The sequence below is a fragment of the Aethalodelphis obliquidens genome, unplaced genomic scaffold (assembly GCF_003676395.1).
Source record: "Aethalodelphis obliquidens isolate GAN/ISIS:26980383/991018 unplaced genomic scaffold, ASM367639v1 scaffold65, whole genome shotgun sequence".
In the NCBI taxonomy this organism is placed as follows: Eukaryota; Metazoa; Chordata; class Mammalia; order Artiodactyla; family Delphinidae; genus Aethalodelphis; species Aethalodelphis obliquidens.
Window position 1 is genome coordinate 10,246,731 of NW_020838009.1, and position 21,450 is coordinate 10,268,180.

The window sequence follows — 21,450 nt, forward strand, 5'->3', positions numbered from 1 at the left end:
CACCTAATAGCAGAGCTTCAAAATACAGGAAGCAAAAATTCTTAGGTGTGAAAGCAGAAATAAATAAATCTACAATCTCACAGATTTCAACACTCTTCTCTCAATAATTGATAGAATAAGTAGACAGAAAATCAGTAAGAATGCAGAAAGGAAAGCAGTGAGGATATAGAAGACTTGAATAACTTGGACCAACAACAACAAGAATACATATTCTTTTCAAGTGCACATAGAACACTTACCAGAATAAACCATATTCTGGGCATAAAACAAGTCTTAATAAATTTGAAAGGTTTCAAATTATATGAAGTATGTTCTCTGATCACAATGGAATTAAGTTAGAAACCAATAAAAGGAAAAGAAAGATGTCTGGAACATCTCAAGTATTTGGACACTAAATAACATGCTTCTAAATAATCCACTGGTCAAAAAAGATATAAAAAAGCAAATTAGGAAGTATTTTGAAGTATTTTCAAAAATGAGAATATAACATATCAAAATTTAAAGGAAGCAGCTAAAGCAGTACTTAGATATAAGTTTGTAGCACTAAATGCCTGTGTCATTCTTCAAAGTTCATAAGGTCTTGGTGTAGGCAAGGACATAGGAATGATAAAGGTCGTACACATGAATGATAAGGTCAGGAAACAAATGGGAAAAGAAGGATTACTCAAAAATATTTGTGTGGCAATTGCTATTTTAAAAGAATAGATAAAAGTTGATCTCTTCCTTGCTCCATTCACAAAAGAAACTCCCATGTGTATAAAAGAGTGAAATGTCCAAAAAAAAAAAAAACTATGAAGAGTATTAGAAGAAAACACAGGAGAATTTATTTATAACCTTGACATAGAGAAAGCCTTCTTAAGTGCAATGGCTGTAAAGAAAAGATTAAAAATTCTGATTATATCAAAATCTAAAACTTCTTTATAACAAAAAGGCACATAAGCAAAGTAAAAAGGGAATCAACAGAGTGTAAGAAAACATAATAGGCAAAGAATTCACAGGCAATTCACAGAAGATAAAACCTCAATAGCCAATAAAAATATGAGATTAATGAAAATTAACACGAGATGCCATTTTGTTCCATCAGTTTGCACACACAAAAAATTAATATCAAATTTATCGAGGCTGTGGAGAATTACTGATTAAATGTAAATTGTCATGCCATTTTTGGAGGACAATTTAACAGTATCTACATTAAACTAAAAATGCATATATCCTTCAGAAGCACTCGGGTATACAAAGAAGAATTTACAAAGATTTTCATTGCATTATATAAAAGCCACCCTCAATGGACAAACAGCCAAATAAACTATGGTACATCCTTAATAGGAATAGTACACAGGATGTCAAAAGAACAAGGTAGGTTTATCGGACATTGCAAAACTTTGCCAATAAGTTGATTAGTATAAAAATGCAAATTTGTAAGAAAATATAGTATGATGCCACTTATATAGAAGAAAATTTCCATAAAATGAAACTATATTTTTCTAAATAAACTGATATCAGAATAAAAATATACACTAAAATAAAAAAAATATACACTAAAGTCCTAGAAAACACACACCAAGATAATAATGGTGATGACCTCTGGAGAGGGCTGCTCTATCTGAATTACTTGGCTTTTTCCAGAGTGGTACACTCTGGAAATATGTAGAGTGATATGTAGAGGGATAACTAATATGTAGAGGGATTCACATATTATTTGTATAATTTGAAACATAATGTAATTTTAGAAGAGAAAAAGGAAAGGACTCTAGAAAGAGACTTCCATTTGGAAGTTCACCACTGCCCTTCTGATAGGCCAGAATCCCAAGAGCTAAGCCTCTGGAAAGTATGGTATGCTCTCTGCCTCAGAGGGAGAGCCAGGAAGCTCCAGGGAAGCCACTCTGTTCTCTACGGTATCCCAATACAAAGACAACCTCCAACACCAAAAAAAAATCCCTCAGTTTGGTGGATTGGGCTGTTACTTTGGCAGGGGCAAATTGGATTTCATGAGGCCTGAAGTGTATATGATTTAGGGGTCATGGTAAGAAAGAGAACACAAAAGTTTGAACACAAAATGCCCATGACCACCCTAATACCACTCAATCTGGGGGAAATTGTGACAGAGGGGAAGTTTGAGTGAGAAGAGATGGTGGTCTTAAGTGATTACGGTTAAAACATGTTACTTTTTCCAATTTTACAAAAGTATGTGGTCATGTGAACATACTGCTAGGGCCCCTCCTATGGCCTTGGAAGGGGCCATACAAGTGAGGGGCCCTGAAATTTAACCTCCTTTACCTTCAGGGAAACCCATCTCTGAACAAATGACTTGGGTCAATTATCCTCAAGGATAGGGGGCCATCTTCAAGGGAATGAGGCACAAGATTAAGTCACAGAGAATCTGAAAATAGTGCCCTGGTAGAACATTTTATTAGTATATTTGATATTTAAGGTAAATTTCAAATCAAAATAAAAATTCTAACACGTAACTTAAATCTCTTTGGAGATTTTCTTTAAAGTTTCTTACCATTTCTAAATTATCTGCAGTCATGGGATCAAGAGTGTTCTGAGGAGAAAAACGAGAAATTAATTCACAATAGGTTTGGTATATGTTCTCCTTCTTCCTTCAATCCTTTGAGATGCTCTTTCTTCCCCCCAATTATTTTCTTGAGATGTGAACTCATCCTGTAGACATGGAGGACCAATATTTGTGTGGTCTTCTGGCCTGCGGATTTTAACACATGATCCTTGTCCTCTAGGATCTTAAAATGTATTTGGGGAAACAAGAAATCATTAGCGACGTTAAGAGGAAATATGAGTAGAGGGGAGGAGATCAATTAGGAGACTATTATAAAAATCTAAGTTGAAGGGAATATGTCTGATTGGCAAAATATATCAGTGATGTTGACAATTATATTTAAGTAACTCTAAATACAATTCATAGGACACGAATTACCACTGTAACTGGCATTAGTTGATTGCTTCTCAGTGTATAGAAACAGTGAATTATGGCGAGAAACCACCCCTATTCCAAGGTGCTTCTCCCACTTGGATAATAAATTAATCCCTCAAAAAATGTATCTGTTGGGCACCAATAGGATACCATGGGGTTGGATGATAAAAAGAAGCAGAAGCTATGGTCTTAACAACCTAGAAATTTATCATCTAGTTAGGAGAAAAGGACTTCCATGCACAACCAGATAGTATGTGAGAAGTGTCAAAGAGAGGTATAGAGAATAAATTCAGTAAGAGTTTAGAGGAGGAAGGTCTCTGGGCCAGTAACTCTCCCAGGGATACAAAATCACACCCTGCTATGAAGACATTCACTGGAGAGAAAAGGCATTTAGTCACAGCCACTCAATGAGCTCGGCATCATTGAGTCTCAATCTTGGTCTCCTATATTAATAATTTCACTAATTCTTTAGCACCTAATACAGTATGTTTTAAAGGCATGCTCAATGAATATTTGTTGTTGTTGATTAAAAAAATAAGTGCACATCAGATAGATGAGAAAATTTTGTTTTAGGGACTTCCCTTGTGGCACAGTGGTTAAGAATCCGCCTGCCAATGCAGGGGACACGGGTTCGAGCCCTGGTCTGGGAAGATCCCACATGCCGCGGAGCAACTAAGCCCGTGCACCACAACTACTGAGCCTGCACTCTAGAGCCCGCAAACCACAACTACTGAGCCCGCGTGCTGCAACTACTGAAGCCCATGCGCCTAGAGCCCATGCTCCACAACAAGAAAAGCCACCGCAATGAGAAACCCGTGCACTGCAACTAAGAGTAGCGCCCACTCGCCACAACTAGAGAAAGCCCATGCGCAGCAATGAAGACCCAATGCAGCCAAAATGGAAAAAAAGAAAATTACATCTTAAAATAATATTTACTGAAAAACTATACTTTAAAGAGATGGCATGAAGCCCAGGGATCACATATAATTAAACTGAAATGGTAGAGTTCCTACCTTCTAAGAATAAATGAAGAATGCATGTATTCCTATATAGTGAGTCTCCTACACACAAACGAGTTACATTCTGAAAGCATGTTCGTAAGTCCAATTTGTTCGTTAAGTCCAACAAAGTTAGCTTAGGTACCCAACTAACACAATTGGCTATATAGTAATGCACTGTATAGGTTTATAACACTTTTCACACAACTAATACATAAAAAAGAAACACAAAAAATAAAGAAAACATTTTTAATCTTACACTACAGTACCTGGAAAAGTACAGTAGTACTGGCTACATCTCCTCTGCTTTTACTCTTGCTTCTGGACATTCTGGGCTTGAAATAAAGATACTGTACTACTGTATACAGTACTGTACAGTAAAGTACACAAAAGCACAAACACTTGTAGAGGATGCACGCATGTGACAATGTACACCAGACATGTGAAGGCACGTTTGCATCTTTGAAACTTCAAAACTTGAAGGTTCGTATGTAGGGGACTTACCGTATATTTAGAATAACACTTTTATACCATAATCTGGGGAATTTAGTGGAATGGGAGACATGAAAGGATTATTTCAACCCAGGAGGGAAAAAAATATATCTATTAGAGTCAAAAAAAAAAGACACACTTCCAGAGAAATGCCTGGGAGTGCTCTTGGTGGAGAGGCAACACCTAGACAAGAGAGATACCGGATTCCAACACCTCTGCTTTTTTTCCAAATATATATATATATATATATATATATATATATATATATATATATATAGAAGTAAAATTGCGTTACAATGTTGTGTTAGTTTCTGCTGTACAATGAAGTGAATCAGCTATATGCATATCTATATCCCCTCCCTCTTGGACCTCCCTCTCTCCCCCCTCCCCACCATCCCACCCATTTAAATCTACAAACAATAAATGCTGGAAAGGGTATGGAGAAAAGGGAACCCTCTTGCACTGTTGGTGGGAATGTAAATTGATGCAGCCACTGTGGAGAACAGTAAGGAGGTTCCTTAAAAAACTAAAAATAGAACTACCATATGACCCAGCATTCCCACTATTGGGCATATACCCTGAGAAAACCATAATTCAAAAGGACACATGCACCCCAATGTTCATTGCAGCACTATTTACAATAGCCAGGACATGGAACCAACCTAAATGTCCAACGATAGATGAATGGATAAAGAAGATGTGGTACATATATACAATGACACCTCTGCTTTTTAACATCTTATTTTAACCACAGCAAATTGATTTGAGAGACATGGGCCAGTGTGCATCTTGTCCTCTCTTATGGCCTCTAGAAGGCCTCCTTCATCTTGAAATTGCAAGGAGGAGTTAGGCTAGATGTGGGTCAAGGGTAGGGAGAAACATATCAGTTGAAAACAGGGATGTTGCCTACCAGTTGCAGCTGTCTGACTTTTTTCTTTGGATTTATGGTGAGTTGGGGGTGCTCCACTTCCTTGAGCCAAGACTCCTTAGGCAATTTATACACATCCAGCCAAATATCCCCAGCTCCTGCATTAGGAAACCAAGGAACCATTGAGCAACTGCAAGCAGGCAACAAGTTTCCCCTGAGAAACGGCCCGTCTTCACAGAACCTCTGTGAAGGTTGGCACAGAGACCAGCAGGCACCCTCAGAATAGCAACTTTGACAAACGGAAGGAGATGTAGTTCTGCAATGGTTATTGCCAGTCCTCACTCACGGAGAGCTGCAGAGCTCCTCTCCTCAGGCCACTGCCTCTAAAGGAAACGGGCCTCTCACTCACAGCACTGAGGTAACAGTTTTTAACCAAACTGTCTGTGCTGCCTGGTCTCTGTGTTTTCTAGCTTCCAATGGTAAATTCCACTGATGTTTTGTCTCACAGCTATTCCCATCTGGGGAGGAAAATGGCATATATAGAATCAATAACTGAGAGGGGTATGGCTGAGAAAGGGTTAGAATTGTGAGAGATGCCCCAGAGAATTCTTCTGACCAATATTTGAGGAGATGACAACCCATGGGGTGGTTGTGAGACTATCTCATCAAAGAAACATGCTCAGCTTCTATACTGAACTCCTGCCAACCTGGGAAAAGTTACTTTCCTATGATGGGATTCTGGCTAAATGTTTCCTTAAAAAAGTAATCTATATAGACACGTTGATTTCAGACTTCCGGCCTCCAGAGCTGTGAGAGACAAAATACCTGTTATTTTAGGCCACCCAGTTTGTGGTACTTTGTTACGGCAGCCCTAGGAAAATACTACAGATAGTATATAAGTTTCTTGTGATGCATAAAGCATTATAAAATATGTGTCTTTCTCTAGCACCTAACATATGAGAGGCCTGGGGCAAGAATATACATGGAGGCCCATACTGCATGTCTAAATATTTAAAAATTAAAAATCAAGCTAACAATCATTTGAATAAAATATGTTCTATCACCACAGGAATAAATGCAAGAGGCAAGATCCAACATTGAATGCTAAAAATGGTGGGCAAAACTTTAAGGAGACAATAGTCTCCTTAGAGACTAAAGTTTAGAGACTAAACTTTAATGCTGGGCATAGTCTCAAAGTATCTCCCCCCAATTTTTTATCAATCACTGTGGAGATTTCAACATGTCTCAAAATTCTTTGATCCTCCTACAACCAGGAAATGGTGTTTACATCCTCTCCCCTTGAGTGTGGTCTGGACTTAGAGTATGGAAAGGGAAAAACTGTAACTCAACTGTGGAGGAAACTGGCAGATCACTTTAACTAAATGATCAAGGTTAACATCAGCAGTAGTGCTATCACATACACCCCTGATATAATACAACAAAAAGTTCCTTTGTGGGACTTTACCCAAAATCCTTAACCCTGGTTGAATCATGAGAAAAAATTCAGACAAACTGAAATTCAGGGACATTGCACAAAATATCTGACTGGTACTCTTCAAAAGTGTCAAGGTCATGAAAAACAAGGCAAGGTCAAGACATCACAAATAGGTATAGATAATATGACGATGACTAAATGCAATATGATATCCTGGGTTGCACCTTGGAGCAAAAAAATTAGAAGAAAAACTGGCAAAACGTGAAAAAAAACTGTAGTTAATAGTATTATACCAATGTTATTTGCTTAATTTTGACAACTGTACCATGGTTTTGTTAAATGTTGGCATTAGGGAAACTGGGTGAAGGGTATAAGGGAACTCTGTCCTATCTTTGCAACTCTTCTGTAAATTATTTCTAAATAAAATGTTTGGGACTTCACTGGTGGTGCAGTGGGTAAGACTCCGTGCTCCCAATGCAGGGGGCCCGGGTTCGATGACTGGTCGGGGAATTAGATCCCACATGCTGCAACTAAGAGTCCACATGCCACAACTAAGAAACCCACATTCCGCAACAAAGATCCCGCATGCTGCAAGTAAGACCCCCGCCCCCCGTATAGCCTAAATAAATAAATAAATGAAGTTTAAAAGGTTTTGGAGAAAAGTGATTATCTGCAAGAGATTGCAAATCTGAATCTTCTTAAGAGCCTTTGGTTAATCTTACCTTGTAGGAGGAAGGCTGCAAAGTCCCCTCCTTCAGAAATCTCCATCTTTATACAGGTGGTTTGCTTGCTGGTATCATCCTGAAAGGAAGAGAGATACTGAGAGAGGAAGTTCAGCCTGATGACAGAAGAGAATGTATTTCAGGGCTTTTTGTAGTTCACACCAGGGAAATAAATCCTTTTAAAACTTGAGGCATAAAAAGATGCCTCAAACTGCTTCAAACTTTCCATTTTTGCACAGGAATTAAACAAGATTTTAAGTAAAGAAGTGGAACTCAGTTTTCTGTCTAAAGGGTTTGGGACTTATTTCCTGGTTTCTTAAGTACTCCTGATGATTTGTAGTGATTTCATACTATCTGATCTCCTGGTCAGGTTTGCAAACCCTACAGACCTATGCCACCACTCAGGTATTCAAAATGAGCTGAAACATGTTCTACGTGACACTGAAAACTCTGGTAAGTTGCTTGAAAAAAGGCTCTGTCTAGGCTACTGTAGTGTCATAGTCTGATTGGGCTGCTAAAACAAAATACCATAGACTGGGTGGCTCATAAACAATTAACATTTATTTCTCATAGTCCTGGAGGTTGGGAATCCAAGATTTCCAAGGATTTCTGGCAGATTCAGTGTCTGGTAAGACCTAGCTTCCTGGCTCATAGACCACCTGCCACCTGTGGCTATGTCCTCATGTGGTGGAAGGGTTGAGGGAGCTCTCTTGGTCTTATAAGGGCCCTAATCCCATTTATGAGGACTCTGCCCTTATGACCTAATCACCTCCCACATTGGGGATTAGGATTTCAACATGAATTTTAGGGAGACACAAACATTCAGTCCATATTAAGTAGAGACTGAATGTAACCCTACAATGAAACCTGCTCAAACTTTGGGCCAGGTGAAAAAGACTCAATGTGTATGGTTGTGCTCTACCTTTAAGGAGCTCTAAGACTAGCAACATAAGGTGGCTAGACAAATTAGGCTGGTGAGTCCCCTAAATTATTTAAGAAGAATGAGTTTTAAACATTTTTAATTTTTGTTTTTCTTTCATTTTATTTTTATTTCATTTATTTATTTGGCTGCACCAGGTCTTAGTTGTGACATGCAGGATCTTTAGTTGTGGCATATGGAATCTTTAGTTGCTGCATGTGAACTCTTAGTTGTGGCATGTGGGATCTAGTTCCCTGACCAGGGATTGAACCCGGATCCCCTGCACTGGGAGCATGGAGTCTCAGCCACTGGACCACCAGGGAAGTCCCTCACTTTCTTTCTTAAAAAATTGGAGTATATTTGACATACAATATAGTTATTAACAATTTTAAAAGTTTATGCTCCATTTATAGTTATTATAAAATACTGGCTATATTTCCCATATTTTACAATATATCCTTGTAGCTTATTTTATATGTAATAGCTTGTACCTCTTAATCCCATACCCTTATATTACTCCTCCCCACTTCCCTCTCCCCACTGGTAAGCGTTAGTTTGTTCTCTATAATTGTGAGTCTGCTGCTTTTTTGTTATATTTACTGGTTTGTTATATTTTTTAGATTCCACATATTAGTGATATCAAACAGTATTTGTATTTCTCTGTCTGACTTTTTCCATTTAGCATAATACCCTCCAAGTCCATCCATGTTGCTGCAAATGGCAAAATATCATTCTTTTTATGGCTTAGTAGTATTCCTGTGTGTGTGTGTGTGTGTGTGTGTGTGTGTGTGTGTGTCTTCTTTATCCATTCACCTGTTGATGGACTCGTAGGTTGCTTCCATATCTTGGCAATTGTGAATAATGCTGCTAAGAACATTGGGATGCATGTATCTTTCCGAATTAGGGTTTTTGGGTTTTTTTCCATTATATACCCAGGAGTGGAATTGCTGGGTCATACAGTAGTTCTATTTTTAGTTTTATGAGAAACCTCCACACTGTTTTCCACATTGACTCCACTAATTTACATTCCAACCAACAGTGTATGAGGGTTCCCTTTTCTTTACACTCTCGCCAACATTTGTTGTTTGTGTTCTTTTTTTGTTTTTAAAGGGCTTTTGTTTTTTGGGGGTTTTTAATATTTATTTATTTTGGATGTGCTGGGTCTTAGTTGCGGCACACAGGATTTTCATTGTGGCATGTTTAGTTGCAGCATGTGGACTTCTTAGTTGCGGCATGCATGCAGGATCTAGTTCCCCGACAAGGGATTGAACTCAGGCCCCCTGCATTGGGAGCGCAGAGTCTTACTCACTGGACCACCAGGGAAGTCCCTGTGTTCTTTTTGATAATCGTCATTCTGACAGGTATGAGGTGATATCTTTGTGTGGTTTTGATTTGCATTTCTCCGATGATTAGTGACGTTAAGCATCTTTTCATGTGCTTGTTGGCCATCTGCATTTCCTCTTTGGAAAAATGTCTATTCAATTGTTCTGCCCATTTTAAAATCAGGTTCTTTGTCTTTTTGATGTTGAGTTGTATGAGCTATTTATATATATTGGAAATTAATCCCTTGGTTGCATCATTTGCAAATATTTTCTCCCATTCTTTTCATTTTGTTTATGGTTTACTTTGCTGTGCAAAAGCCTTTAAGTTTAATCAGGTCCCATTTGTTTATTTTTGCTTTTATTTCCATTACCTCAGCAGACAGATCCAAAACAAATATTGCTGCGATTTATGTCAAAGAGTGTTCTGCCTGTGTTTTCCTCTAGGAGTTTTATAATATCCGGTCTTACATTTAGGTCTTTAATCCATTTTGAGTTTTTTTTTTTATATTAAAGAATGTTCTAATTTCATTCTTTTACATGTAGCTGTCCAGTTTTCCCAGCACCACTACTGAAGATACTGTCTTTCCTCCATTATACAATCTTGCCTCCTTTATCATAGATTAATTGAGCATACATGCATGGGTTATTTCTGGGTTTTCTATCCTGTTCCACTAATCTATGTGTCTGTTTTTGTGCCAATACCTACTGTTTTGATTACTGTAGCTTTGTAGTATAGTCTAAAGTCAGGAATTGTGATTCCTCCAGCTCTGTTCTTTCTCTAAATTGCTTTGACTATCCGGGGTCTTTTGTATTTCCATACAAATTTTAGAATTATTTGTTCTAGTTCTGTGAAAAATGCCATTGGTATTTTGATAGGGATTGCATTGAATCTGTAGACTGCCTTGGGTAATATGGTCATTTAAAAATATTTTTATTTATGTATTTTAATATCAATTTGTAGGTTATAGAAATTTCAAATGTACATGAAGACAAAAAATAGTATAATGAACCCTATGTATCCATTACTCAACTTCACCAGTTATCAATAAATGACAAATCTTGTTTTATTGTCTCCCAACTTCATTAAATATTTCTATTTAATTAATCCTAGTTCCTTAATACCACCTACTATCCAGTCTGTTTTCAAATTTCCTCAATCTAATAAATACCTCTCCACAACTGGTTTGTTCAAATCAGAATTCATGTGTAACTGATTCACTTTGCTGTACACCTGAAACTAACACAACATTGTAAATCAACTATACTCCAATAAAAATCTTTTTTAAAAAGTCACTATCAAAAGTGAGAAATCAGGATTCAAATGAAGTCCATGTATTGTATTGAGTTGGCCAAAAAGTTCATTCGGGTTTTTTGTAACGTCTTATGAAAAACCTAAATGAACTTTTTGGCCAACCCAATATTTCGTTAATTTATCTCTTAAGTCTCTTTTAATTTATAACTGTTACCCTATTTGTTTTTCTTTTCACCATTTTTTTGTTGAATAAACCAGTTCATTTGTCCTGTGGAATTTTTCACTTTCTGGATTGGACTGATTGCATCCCATGGCATTGTTTACATGTATTTCCTGTAAACCAGCAACCAGTTCTAGAGGTTTGATTAGATTTAGGCTCAATTAAAACAAAAGGCCAGAATACTCCACAGGTGTTTGGTGTCTCCCTCCCGCATCATATGAGGAGGCTCATAATAGCTAGCTGTTCTTTCTTTTGCTTTTTTTTTTTTTTTTTTTGCAGTACGCGGGCCTCTCACTGTTGTGGCCTCTCCCGTTGCAGAGCAACAGGCTCCGGACACGCAGGCTCAGCGGCTATGGCTCATGGGCCCAGCCGCTCCGCGGCATGTGGGATCTTCCTGGACCGGGGCATGAACCCGTGTCCCCTGCATCGGCAGGCAGACTCTCAACCACTGCGCCACCAGGGAAGCCCTGTTCTTTCTTTTAATAATGTTCATGGTGATCATTGACAAGAGGTGTCATCCTGGCTCATCAATTATAAAGTCCCCCATCAGCACTGATGGTCGTTACCTAGACCATTACTCTGCAAAATGGCTACAAAACTGATATCCCCCAATTCTATCATTTCTTCTGCATTTGTTAGAATTCTTCTATAAAGAAAATCTTTCCATTTTTCCATCATCAACTATTTGATTACCCTGAAATACAGCCTATATGGGAAAGTCAAGATAAATGCTGATGCTCTCCCTAATCAGTTTTCAGAATACTGAGTTTGTACCCTAGCAACTTCCAGAGGTAATAATGAAGTCCTTAAAAAAATATGTAATGAATTAACTTTTTTTTAACACTTTTGGTGTGTTCTAATCCACCAACACTACTTTTTTTTTAATGTCCCTGTCAAGTTTGGATATCACAGTTTTGCTGGTCTCCTAAAATCAGTTGATGAGTATTCCCTGTATTTTTTTTAGAGAGATTTCTTTTTACATAAAATTTAAAAACAGTTGGGGCTTCCCTGGTGGCGCAGTGGTTGAGAGTCCGCCTGCCGATGCAGGGGACACGGGTTCGTGCCCCGGTCCGGGCATGCCGCGGAGCTGCTGGGCCCATGAGGCATGGCCGCTGAGCCTACGCGTCCGGAGCCTGTGCTCCGCAACAGGAGAGGCCACAACGGTGAGAGGCCCGCGTACCGCAAAAAAAAAAAATAATAAATAAAATAAAATAAAATAAAAACAGTTAAAGGGACTTCCCTGGTGGCACAGTGGTTAAGAACCCATCTGCCAATGCAGGGGACACGGGTTCGACCCCTGGTCCGGGAAGATCCCACATGTCGTGGAGCAACTAAGCCCATGCACCACAATTACTAAGCCTGCCCTTTAGAGCCCACGAGCCACAACTACTGAAGCCTGCATGCCACAACTACTGAAACCCACGTGCCTAGAGCCCGTGCTCTGCAACAAGAGAAGCCACCGCAATGAGAAGCCCGCGCATTGCAACAAAGAGTAGCTCCCACTTGCCGCAACTAGAGAAAGCCTGCATGCAGCAACAAAGACCCAACACAGCCAAAAATTAATAAATAAAATAAATATATTTTAAGAAAAGAATAAAGTACTTTGTTATATAAAATAAATAAAAATAGTTAAAGGCACAGATATTAAATGTACAACTTGATGGGTTTGGACATATGTATACATCCATGTAACTAACACACAGTCAAGGTATAAGTTCCTTAGTGCCCTGTTTCAGTCAATTACACCTCTATAGGCAACCAACGTTCTGCTCTTCCTCACCAACATAGCTTGGTTTCAACTGTTCCTAAATTTCATGTAACTGGAATCATACAGGGCCTATAACATCGGCAGCCTCTGCACCCTTTCTCCTTCAACAGCATCACACTCCACGGTCTATCTCCTACACGGCAAAGGCACTTCCTGGGTTTTTCTTTATGGCAGTCTGTTGTCCAAGTACCTCTTCCTTTGTGTCCTTACTGGTGGTGAAACCGTATCTGTTGTTCACAGGAACAATCTGACTGTTCCCCAAACCTTTGTTGCCATAATCTCCTTGTCCCCACCAGCAGGCGCAACTCCTTGCACGGGCGGTGCAGGTGTGGGCAGTGTGGAGGGCTGTGGGCTGCTGGGTCTCCACCTCCTTGCTCAGGCTTGTGGTCATGGTGACTGGGGCCGGCTGTGACAGCTGTGGTTCCTCCTGGGGTGTGAGGGCCACTAGGCAGGGCGGCGGTGGGGTTTCTCAGAGCTCTCTGGGGTCCGCTCTCTGCCGCTGATACTGATAGAACTCTAATAGCATCTTTTTTTAAATTAATTAATTAAATTTTGGCTGTGTTGGGTCTTCCTTGCTGCACGTGGGCTTTCTCTAGTTGCAGTGAGCGGGGGCTACTCTTTGTTGGTGTGCATGGGCTTCTTATTGCAGTGGCTTCTCTTGTTGAGGAGCATTGGCTCTAGGCGCGTGGGCTTCAGTAGTTGTGGCATGCAGGCTCAGTAGTGTGGCACACAGGCTTAGTTGCTCCGCGGCATGTGGGATCTTCCTGGACCAGGGCTCAAACCCGTGTACCCTGCATTGGCAGACGGATTCTTAACCACTGTGCCACCAGGGAAGTCCCTAATAGCATCTTTTGACAAGCATAAGTTTTAAATTTTTTAGCAGCTTTATTAGGGATGTGATAACATAATAAACTGCATGTTTAAAGTGTACAGTTTGATTAGTTTAGACATGTATATCCCTTGAAACCAGCACCACAATCAAGAAAGTGGACATATCCACCACTGCCAAAAGTTTCCTCCTGCCCCTTTGTAAGCTTTCCCTCTACCCCTCTCCCAACTCACCCCAGGCAAAAAGTGGTGTTTCCTGTTACTAGATTAGTTTGTATTTTCTAGAATTTTACATAAATGCAATTGTACAGTATGTATGTATTCTTTTTTGTTTCTCTTCTTTCACTCAGCCTATTTATTCTGAGATGTAGCCATGTTGTTATGTGCACCCTTTTTACTGCTGAGCAGTATGTACCATGATTTGCTTATCCATTCACCTGTTGATGGGTGTTGAGTGATTTCTGGTTTCTGCCTATTACAAAGAAAGCTGCTGTGAACATTCACATACACGTCTTTGTATGGAGATATGCTTTCATCTCTCCTAGGTAAATGTCTAGGAGTGGAACGGCCACATCATATGCTAGGTGTATGTTTAACTTTTTAAAAAAACTGCCAAAGTGGTTGTGACACTATGCTTTACCACCAGCAGTGAATGAGAGTTCCAGCTCTTCCATAGCTCTGCCAACACCTGGTATGGTCAGTCTTTTCAGTTTTAGGCATTCTAATACACATGCAGTGATATCTCATGACTTTAATTTGCATTTCCCTAATGACTAATGATGGTGAACATCTTATTTACCCTCTCTATATATTCTTTAGTAAACTGTCCTTTTTTCCCCAAGACATTTGCTCATTTTCAAAAACTGGGTTGTTTTCTTACTTTCGAGTTTTGAGAGTTCTTCATATGTTCTGGATACAAGTCCTTTATCAGATATGTGACTTGCAATTATTTGCTCCCAGTCTATGACTTGCCTTTTTATTCTTTTAACAATGTCTTTTGCAAAACAGAAGGTTTTAGGGGTTTTTTTAAAAAATAAATTTATTTATTTGTTTTTGGCTGCGTGGGGTCTTCGTTGCTGTGTGGGGGCTTTCTCTAGTTGCGGCGAGTGTGGGCTACTCTTCATTGAGGTGCGCAGGCTTCTCATTGAGGTGGATTCTCGTTGTGGAGCACAGGCTCTAGGCGTGGGACTTCAGTAGTTGCAGCACACAGGCTCAGTAGTTGTGGTGCACCGGCTTAGTTGCTCCGCGGCATGTGGGATCTTCCCGGACCAGGGATTGAACCTGTGTCCCTTGCATTGGCAGGTGGGTTCTTAACCACTGTGCCACCAGGGAAGCCCAGAAGGTTTTAGTTTTTTTTTTTTTTTTAATTTATTTATTTATTATTTTTGACTGTGTTGGGTCTTCGTTTCTGTGCGAGGGCTTTCTCTAGTTGCGGCAAGTGGGGGCCACTCTTCATTGCGGTGCGCGGGCCTCTCACTATCGTGGCCTCTCTTGTTGCAGAGCACAGGCTCCAGACGCGCAGGCTCAGTAGTTGTGGCTCACAGGCCCAGGTGCTCCGCGGCATGTGGGATCTTCCCAGACCAGGGCTCGAACCCGTGTCCCCTGCATTGGCAGGCAGATTCTCAACCACTGCGCCACCAGGGAAGCCCAGGTTTTAGTTTTGATGAAGTCTAAACTATCAATTTTTTTCTTGTATGGAATGTGGTTTCTGTGTTGTAGTTAAAAAATCTTTGCCTAACTCAAGGTCACAAAGACTTCCTCCTATGTTTTCTTCTAGAGGTTTTATAGTTTTAGATTTTTCATATAGATATATGACCATTTTGAGTTAATTTTTGTATATGTCATGAGGAATTAAAAGTATCTAATTTCAAAAAAAAAAAAAAGTATCTAATTTCAATGAAGTCCAATTTCAGTTTTTTCTTTTATGGATAGTGCCTTTTATGTCCTAAGAAATCTTTGCCTGCCCCAAGGTTGCAAAAAACATTTCCTGTGTTTTCTTCAAAAAGGATAATGTTTTTAGCCTTTACATTTAGGTCTATAATCCATCTCAAATTAATTTTTATATATGATGTGAGGTAGGGTTGAGGTTCATTTCCCCCCATTTGTTTATCTAGCATTCCAGCATCATTTGTTGAAAATACTTTCTTTTTTTTTTTGCGGTACGTGGGCCTCTCACTGTTGTGGCCTCTCCCATTGTGGAGCACAGGCTCCCGACGCACAGGCTCAGCAGCCATGGCTCACGGGCCCAGCCGCTCTGCGGCATGTGGGATCCTCCCAGACCGGGGCACGAACCCGCATCCCCTGCATCGGCCCGCGGACTCTCAACCACTGCGCCACCAGGGAAGCCCTGAAAATACTTTCTTTTTCCCACTGAATTGCTTTGGTGCCCATCAATAGTATTTTTTATAAAACAAACTACAACTAAAAATATACTCTGAGCAATACCACCTCTTCTTTGGATTCATTAATTTAAAAAAAAAAAGACACTTTCTAAGAACCTATAGTATGCAGGCAATGTACTAGGAACAAGAAATATATGGTGAATAAGCCACGTCCTCTGCCCTCAAGGAACTTACATCCAGGAGAAGAAGCAGTCATATAAACAAATAAGTGTGGAGGGTAGAGAAAACACTGTGATAGAAATTCTTTCCTATATGGTGGTGGCACAGAGGAGGGAGGGATCAACTTCTCTTGGGTATATCAGGGAAAGCATCTCAGAGGAGGTCTTGAAGAATGAGAGAAATTTAAGAGGTACACACAGTAGGTAGGGAGACAAGGAGAGCCTTCTATGCAAAGGGAACAGCATGGACAAGGGAACAGGATGTGAAGCAGCCTGGAAAATTTTAGGGACTTGTAAGCAGTTATTAGACATGTTGGTCTGGTGCTCAATCTGGACCAGAGTTCCTTAGTCATTTTCTTCTCTTGACAACCGGGAAAATGAATCCAAGGCATTCAGTATGTACCCTCTGATGGTGAGGGATCTTTTAATTGGATATTTTGGAGGAAGCTCTCTGGCCAGGGAGGTCTCTATTTCTTTCTACTCTAGGATGGCTGTCATTGCCTCCACGTTAAAAGTAAACTTGATTTGCTACGGCTTTTGGCCCAGCTACAGATGAAAGAACATGAGCTTACCGCTTCATTGATGGCTTTAATGAGGTAAAGACCATCCTTATAAATATAAAATAGTCTAATGATACCTGAAACAGAAAAATAAGTAAGAGTGAAAGACAGGCAGGTGAACTGAAGAAAAATGGAAATTTTATATTTGACTTTCTGAGATATCATGATAAACTCATGCATTATTAGGCTTCCTGCCCGGCCCCTCCACTGCCCGTGATCATCTTGGACTCCTTGCCTTCTTCCACCCCTCACTTAAAATGTTCAAGTTATTCTCCCTCTTGGGTCGTCTCGGTCTACACTGGCCCTACCCTCTTCTTCTAGAATCCTCTTGTAAGCACTTCGGCCACACCAATCCACTCGTGATTTCTATTCACCTGTTTTAGCACATCATCCCATAGTGTTTCACATTGTTATCCAACTGCTTCCTGTGAGTGTTTTTTATTCCTCGAGTGAGTTCACAGATTCTCTGAGGGAAAGGATCACATCTTACTCTTCTATGTGCCTCATTTCTCACAGCCCAACAAGCTCCTCATGCAGTTAATTTTGTTGATACAATAAGTAATTTTGTCATTCTCATTCTCATTTAACCTAAGGGCTCTAGTATGTGGTCATCATCCACCATGACTTCTTGCCTCTTTCTTTAGGTGCCTCCCAGACACTCATAACCTGCCCCTACAGCCATAATAATGACCTTGCAGAGGTATCTGGATCACTGTGGGTGACAGTCTAACTCAACCCAATAAACATTCATGGGATATCTGCTCCATGACCACAAATGTGCTAGGGACAACCAAGGCAGTCTCTGCCCTCAAATTCATCACATTGAGAATCACACAGACAGGAAACGAACTAGATATAATGCAGTGTGATAAATGCAGTCCTATTTTTACACCAAACTCCTCCTGAGTATCAACATTCCCACTCCAGGTGCCTCAAAGATGTGCATGCTCAAATGGAATTTCTCAACTCACAGACCCCTGAAATCTTATTCTCCTAAAATTGCTTATCAAGTAATGACATCATCATCCACCCCATTATCTAAGGAGGAAAGGAGGAATTTTTCTTCACTTACCCTCACATACCGCCCTACTCCCTGACCCCATACATACATTCCATCACTCACCAAGTTTTTCTACTATATTTTCCTTTTTTTAAGCTTTCTATTTTGAACTAATTTTAGGCTTAGAGAAAAACTGCAAAAATAGTACAGAGTTCCCTTATAATCCCTTACCTCATTTCCCCTAATGTTAACATCTTACAGAACTACAGTACAATTTTCTTTTCATTTTAACAGCCCCTGCCTTGGTTCAGGCCTTCATAATTTCTCTCCTAAATGAATGCACTAGCTCTTCCTGGTCTCTCTACCTCTCCATTTGACTTTTGCAAACTCCTATCAGGGTGCTCTTCCTAAAATGCCAGTTGGGTCAGGTCACTCTCCTGCAGACACGTATCTTCCAGGACACTGTCCATAGTTCTCTATACTATGGTCCCCATGTCTGGGTCATCCTCAGGCTGAGGAAGAAAAGCAAGCCTGGCTTAAATGAGCAGCAGGATTGCTGACTGCTGGAAAGGATGTGGACTCTGGGCCCACACTGCCTGGTTCAAATCCTGCCTGTGCCACTTACTTTCTGCATTACCTCAAGTAGGTTATTTAACTTCCATGCCTCAGTTGCCTCTTCTGAAAAACAAGAATAATAAACTGTATTTACCTACTAAGGCTGTTGTGACGGTGAAATGGGCCAACATGTGTGAAATGTTAGAATAGTGCCTGGCACGCCATACTGTCCTGCAGATGTTAGTTAATACTACATGACCAGGGAGAACTCTCCAGGTCTGGCCCCTCCCATGCCTGGAAAGGAGATTAAGTTGAACAACAGTCTACAGGTACCTATAAATTAGGCTAAAAAGGAAGATGAAGAACTGTACCCATTTCATCCACAGAAGCAATAAGTATTTCACTCCCCAAATCTGTGGCCCAGATGTAAGTGACATCAACCTTAAGTTTCTCCCAAACATATATTCGTTTAGCATTGTACAGATTATAGATGGAGAATCCTTTGGTTCCTCCAATAAACACATAGTCTTGGGAAATAGCCATACAATTCGGCATTTTGTTGAGCTGGGAAAAGAAAAACATAGAAAAAAGGAATGATTTTTCAGTTATCACCATCTGCAAGTAATATGAGCTAACTTTTCAAAGAGGGAAGCAGGTCCCTCCTAGTTATAGTATCATGTCCAAACACAGTGCCCATCTAAATATCTTGCCCAAACATCAAGAAAGTCATAGCATTCTACTCTTAGGGGAAAGGAGCCAGAGAAAACAAAGAAGTTGAGAATAAATGCTCATTCACAACACTAAGCGTGACCACAGGCCCTGTGGTGAGTGGACCAGTGGCCCCATTCCCTGTACTTTATTCAACTAGAACACTGGTAAGAACTATAACTGACACACTGGCAGATTTTCAACCGTCAAGCAAGGGAGTGATTAATACACTCTGAAAGATTTTTACATAACAATAGGATGTAAAAGATACATCTGTATAATCTTCAATTAACCAGAACACCCATTTCCCCAGGCAATTACTAGATCTATTTTAATCAACACCAGCATGCCTATAATCTTTCAAAAATGCACTGTCCTATTGAATGAAGGTTCCTGGTAGTAATTCCTTCCCTGGATCAGGTGTTATCATTTATTAACACTCAGTTCAGAAACAAGGCCGCCTTGTCAGCTGCTCCATACCTTGCTTTCTAGAAGTGGAGGGTAGATGGTGGGCTGGATGCGGCTGAGCTCAGCTTTCCTCGATGCATCCCTCTCCTCAATAATTTCCCACGAGTGGTCAAACAGAAAGTTCACTAGCTTGTTGATCATTCGATAAGGCTGAGGTAGGGAATCCTGCTCTTGATCTGGACCCTTGAAGACCCAATCCTCTTCATCATCCTTAGACCAGTCCTTCTCTGTAGGGGACGGCACCTCCAGTGTCCCCTTTCGTGTTAAAGTGGGCAGCTTCAGCTTCTGGGCTCGACTTCCTTTGGGAGATGTCATCACAGAAGGTGGTGCTGGAAACATCTATGAAATTCTGAAAAACTGATCTAGGAAGTAAGCCAAGGTACTCTGCAAAAAAGGGGAAGTTATCATAAGACAGCTCATCATCCTTAGCGTATTAGCCTATGGGAACTATTTATTCTAGAGATTGGCATCTGCGTTATTGCCACATTTCTAAGATATGGTCTTCATATTAATAAGGGTGTTAGCAGAGACAGGTATTGACTATTCACATCTTCCAGACCAGCTCAAGATGATGTGCCCTATGACGAAAGGAAAGGAATTTGGCACCCTGTTGCCTTTCTTCACCTCCTGATAAGAGAGTGGCTGTCTTTCTGTCCCAAATAGAATACACCCTTTCTCCTACAATTTGTGCCTTCTCATGGCTCTTCCATCTCTGCAAATGGTTGTGCTGAAGCTAGCTGGGTAGGGAGCAACAACTTCTCCAGTTCCTTTTCCCTCCCCTCCAATCATATGCAGCTCAAGCACTATCCAATCCTTGCTGTCCAATTTGTTCCTTCCTCTCTACTCCCCCTGCTCCCATCCAGGAGCTCTGTAGGCACAGTGCCCAGAGCCTATGAGATTTTTCAAGGGCCTGCAGAAATGTTTGAGACTTGAAAAAATACTGACTAAAAAAAACCCCCCACAAAATCAAAATAATTAAATATTTACAAAAATATTTACAACTTATCAACTCCACTCTGTGTGTGCATAATGTTTAAGTCTATAAGAAAAGAACAAGCAACCTATACTTTATAAAACTCAAAACTGTACAAATTATAAAAAGATTTTCAAATGTTACAGTTTAAAAAAGGCATTTAATGTGGAATATGGGGTACATTTTAAGATGCTTAGTAGGTAGTGGCATAGGGTCTTACACTGTCGGAGTACCCTGGGGCCATGGAAGTCTTATAAAGGCCCTGCTGCCATCATCTTTTCTCACCTGCTAGAGTACATTTGTGATGTTTCCAGTGCAAAGTGAGGAGAGACTATCTGGGTCTGAGTCTGAAAAGAAAGAATCACCTGAAATCATCAGTGGGAACAGTAAGCTGAGCTCACACAGGGCCAGGAATAATGCCTGTTTCCATCAGTAAGAACGGAAAACCTCATAATTCACAAATATTGGGTTAGAGTACTCCGAAGAGCATAGCCAAGTAGTGGGAAAAATTCACCCTAGAATAAACGCTGCTCTAGTATTGCCCACCAAATCTTAGAAGTCAGAAGATCAAACTTACTACGTAACTTAACTACATACCAGAACAAACTCAAGAATATTTATAGGAATACAAATATGAAACTAAGCCCCCCTAAAACCAAGTTCCCTTACTGAGTTTGTGATTAATCTATCCAAAACTTTATTCCCTTGCTTGTCTCCTCTGACCTCAATCCCTTTCTTGTCCTCTCTGACCTCAATCTCGTGCTAATTGGACACTAATAAACCAGAACAGATGACTAAGATTGCAGTTGTTGACAACATCGTAAATGTACTAAAATTGCTGTTATAGGTATCATCATTAACATATAAACT

At 40.1% G+C, this 21,450-nt stretch overlaps 1 protein-coding gene across 1 annotated transcript in view; it reads right to left on the reverse strand.

Moving 5' to 3' along the window:
* WDR93 (WD repeat domain 93) overlaps positions 1-21,450 on the reverse strand; it is a 49,817-nt gene that overhangs the window by 21,854 nt on the left and 6,513 nt on the right. Inside the window, exons 3-8 of the mRNA XM_027089125.1 lie at positions 19,620-19,991; positions 18,803-18,995; positions 16,889-16,953; positions 7,448-7,526; positions 5,333-5,448; positions 2,507-2,545 (exon numbers count right to left, since the gene is read on the reverse strand). Coding sequence (XP_026944926.1) covers positions 2,507-2,545; positions 5,333-5,448; positions 7,448-7,526; positions 16,889-16,953; positions 18,803-18,995; positions 19,620-19,946 — 819 coding nt within the window. The 5' untranslated portion in view covers positions 19,947-19,991. The remainder of the gene's footprint in view (positions 1-2,506; positions 2,546-5,332; positions 5,449-7,447; positions 7,527-16,888; positions 16,954-18,802; positions 18,996-19,619; positions 19,992-21,450) is intronic.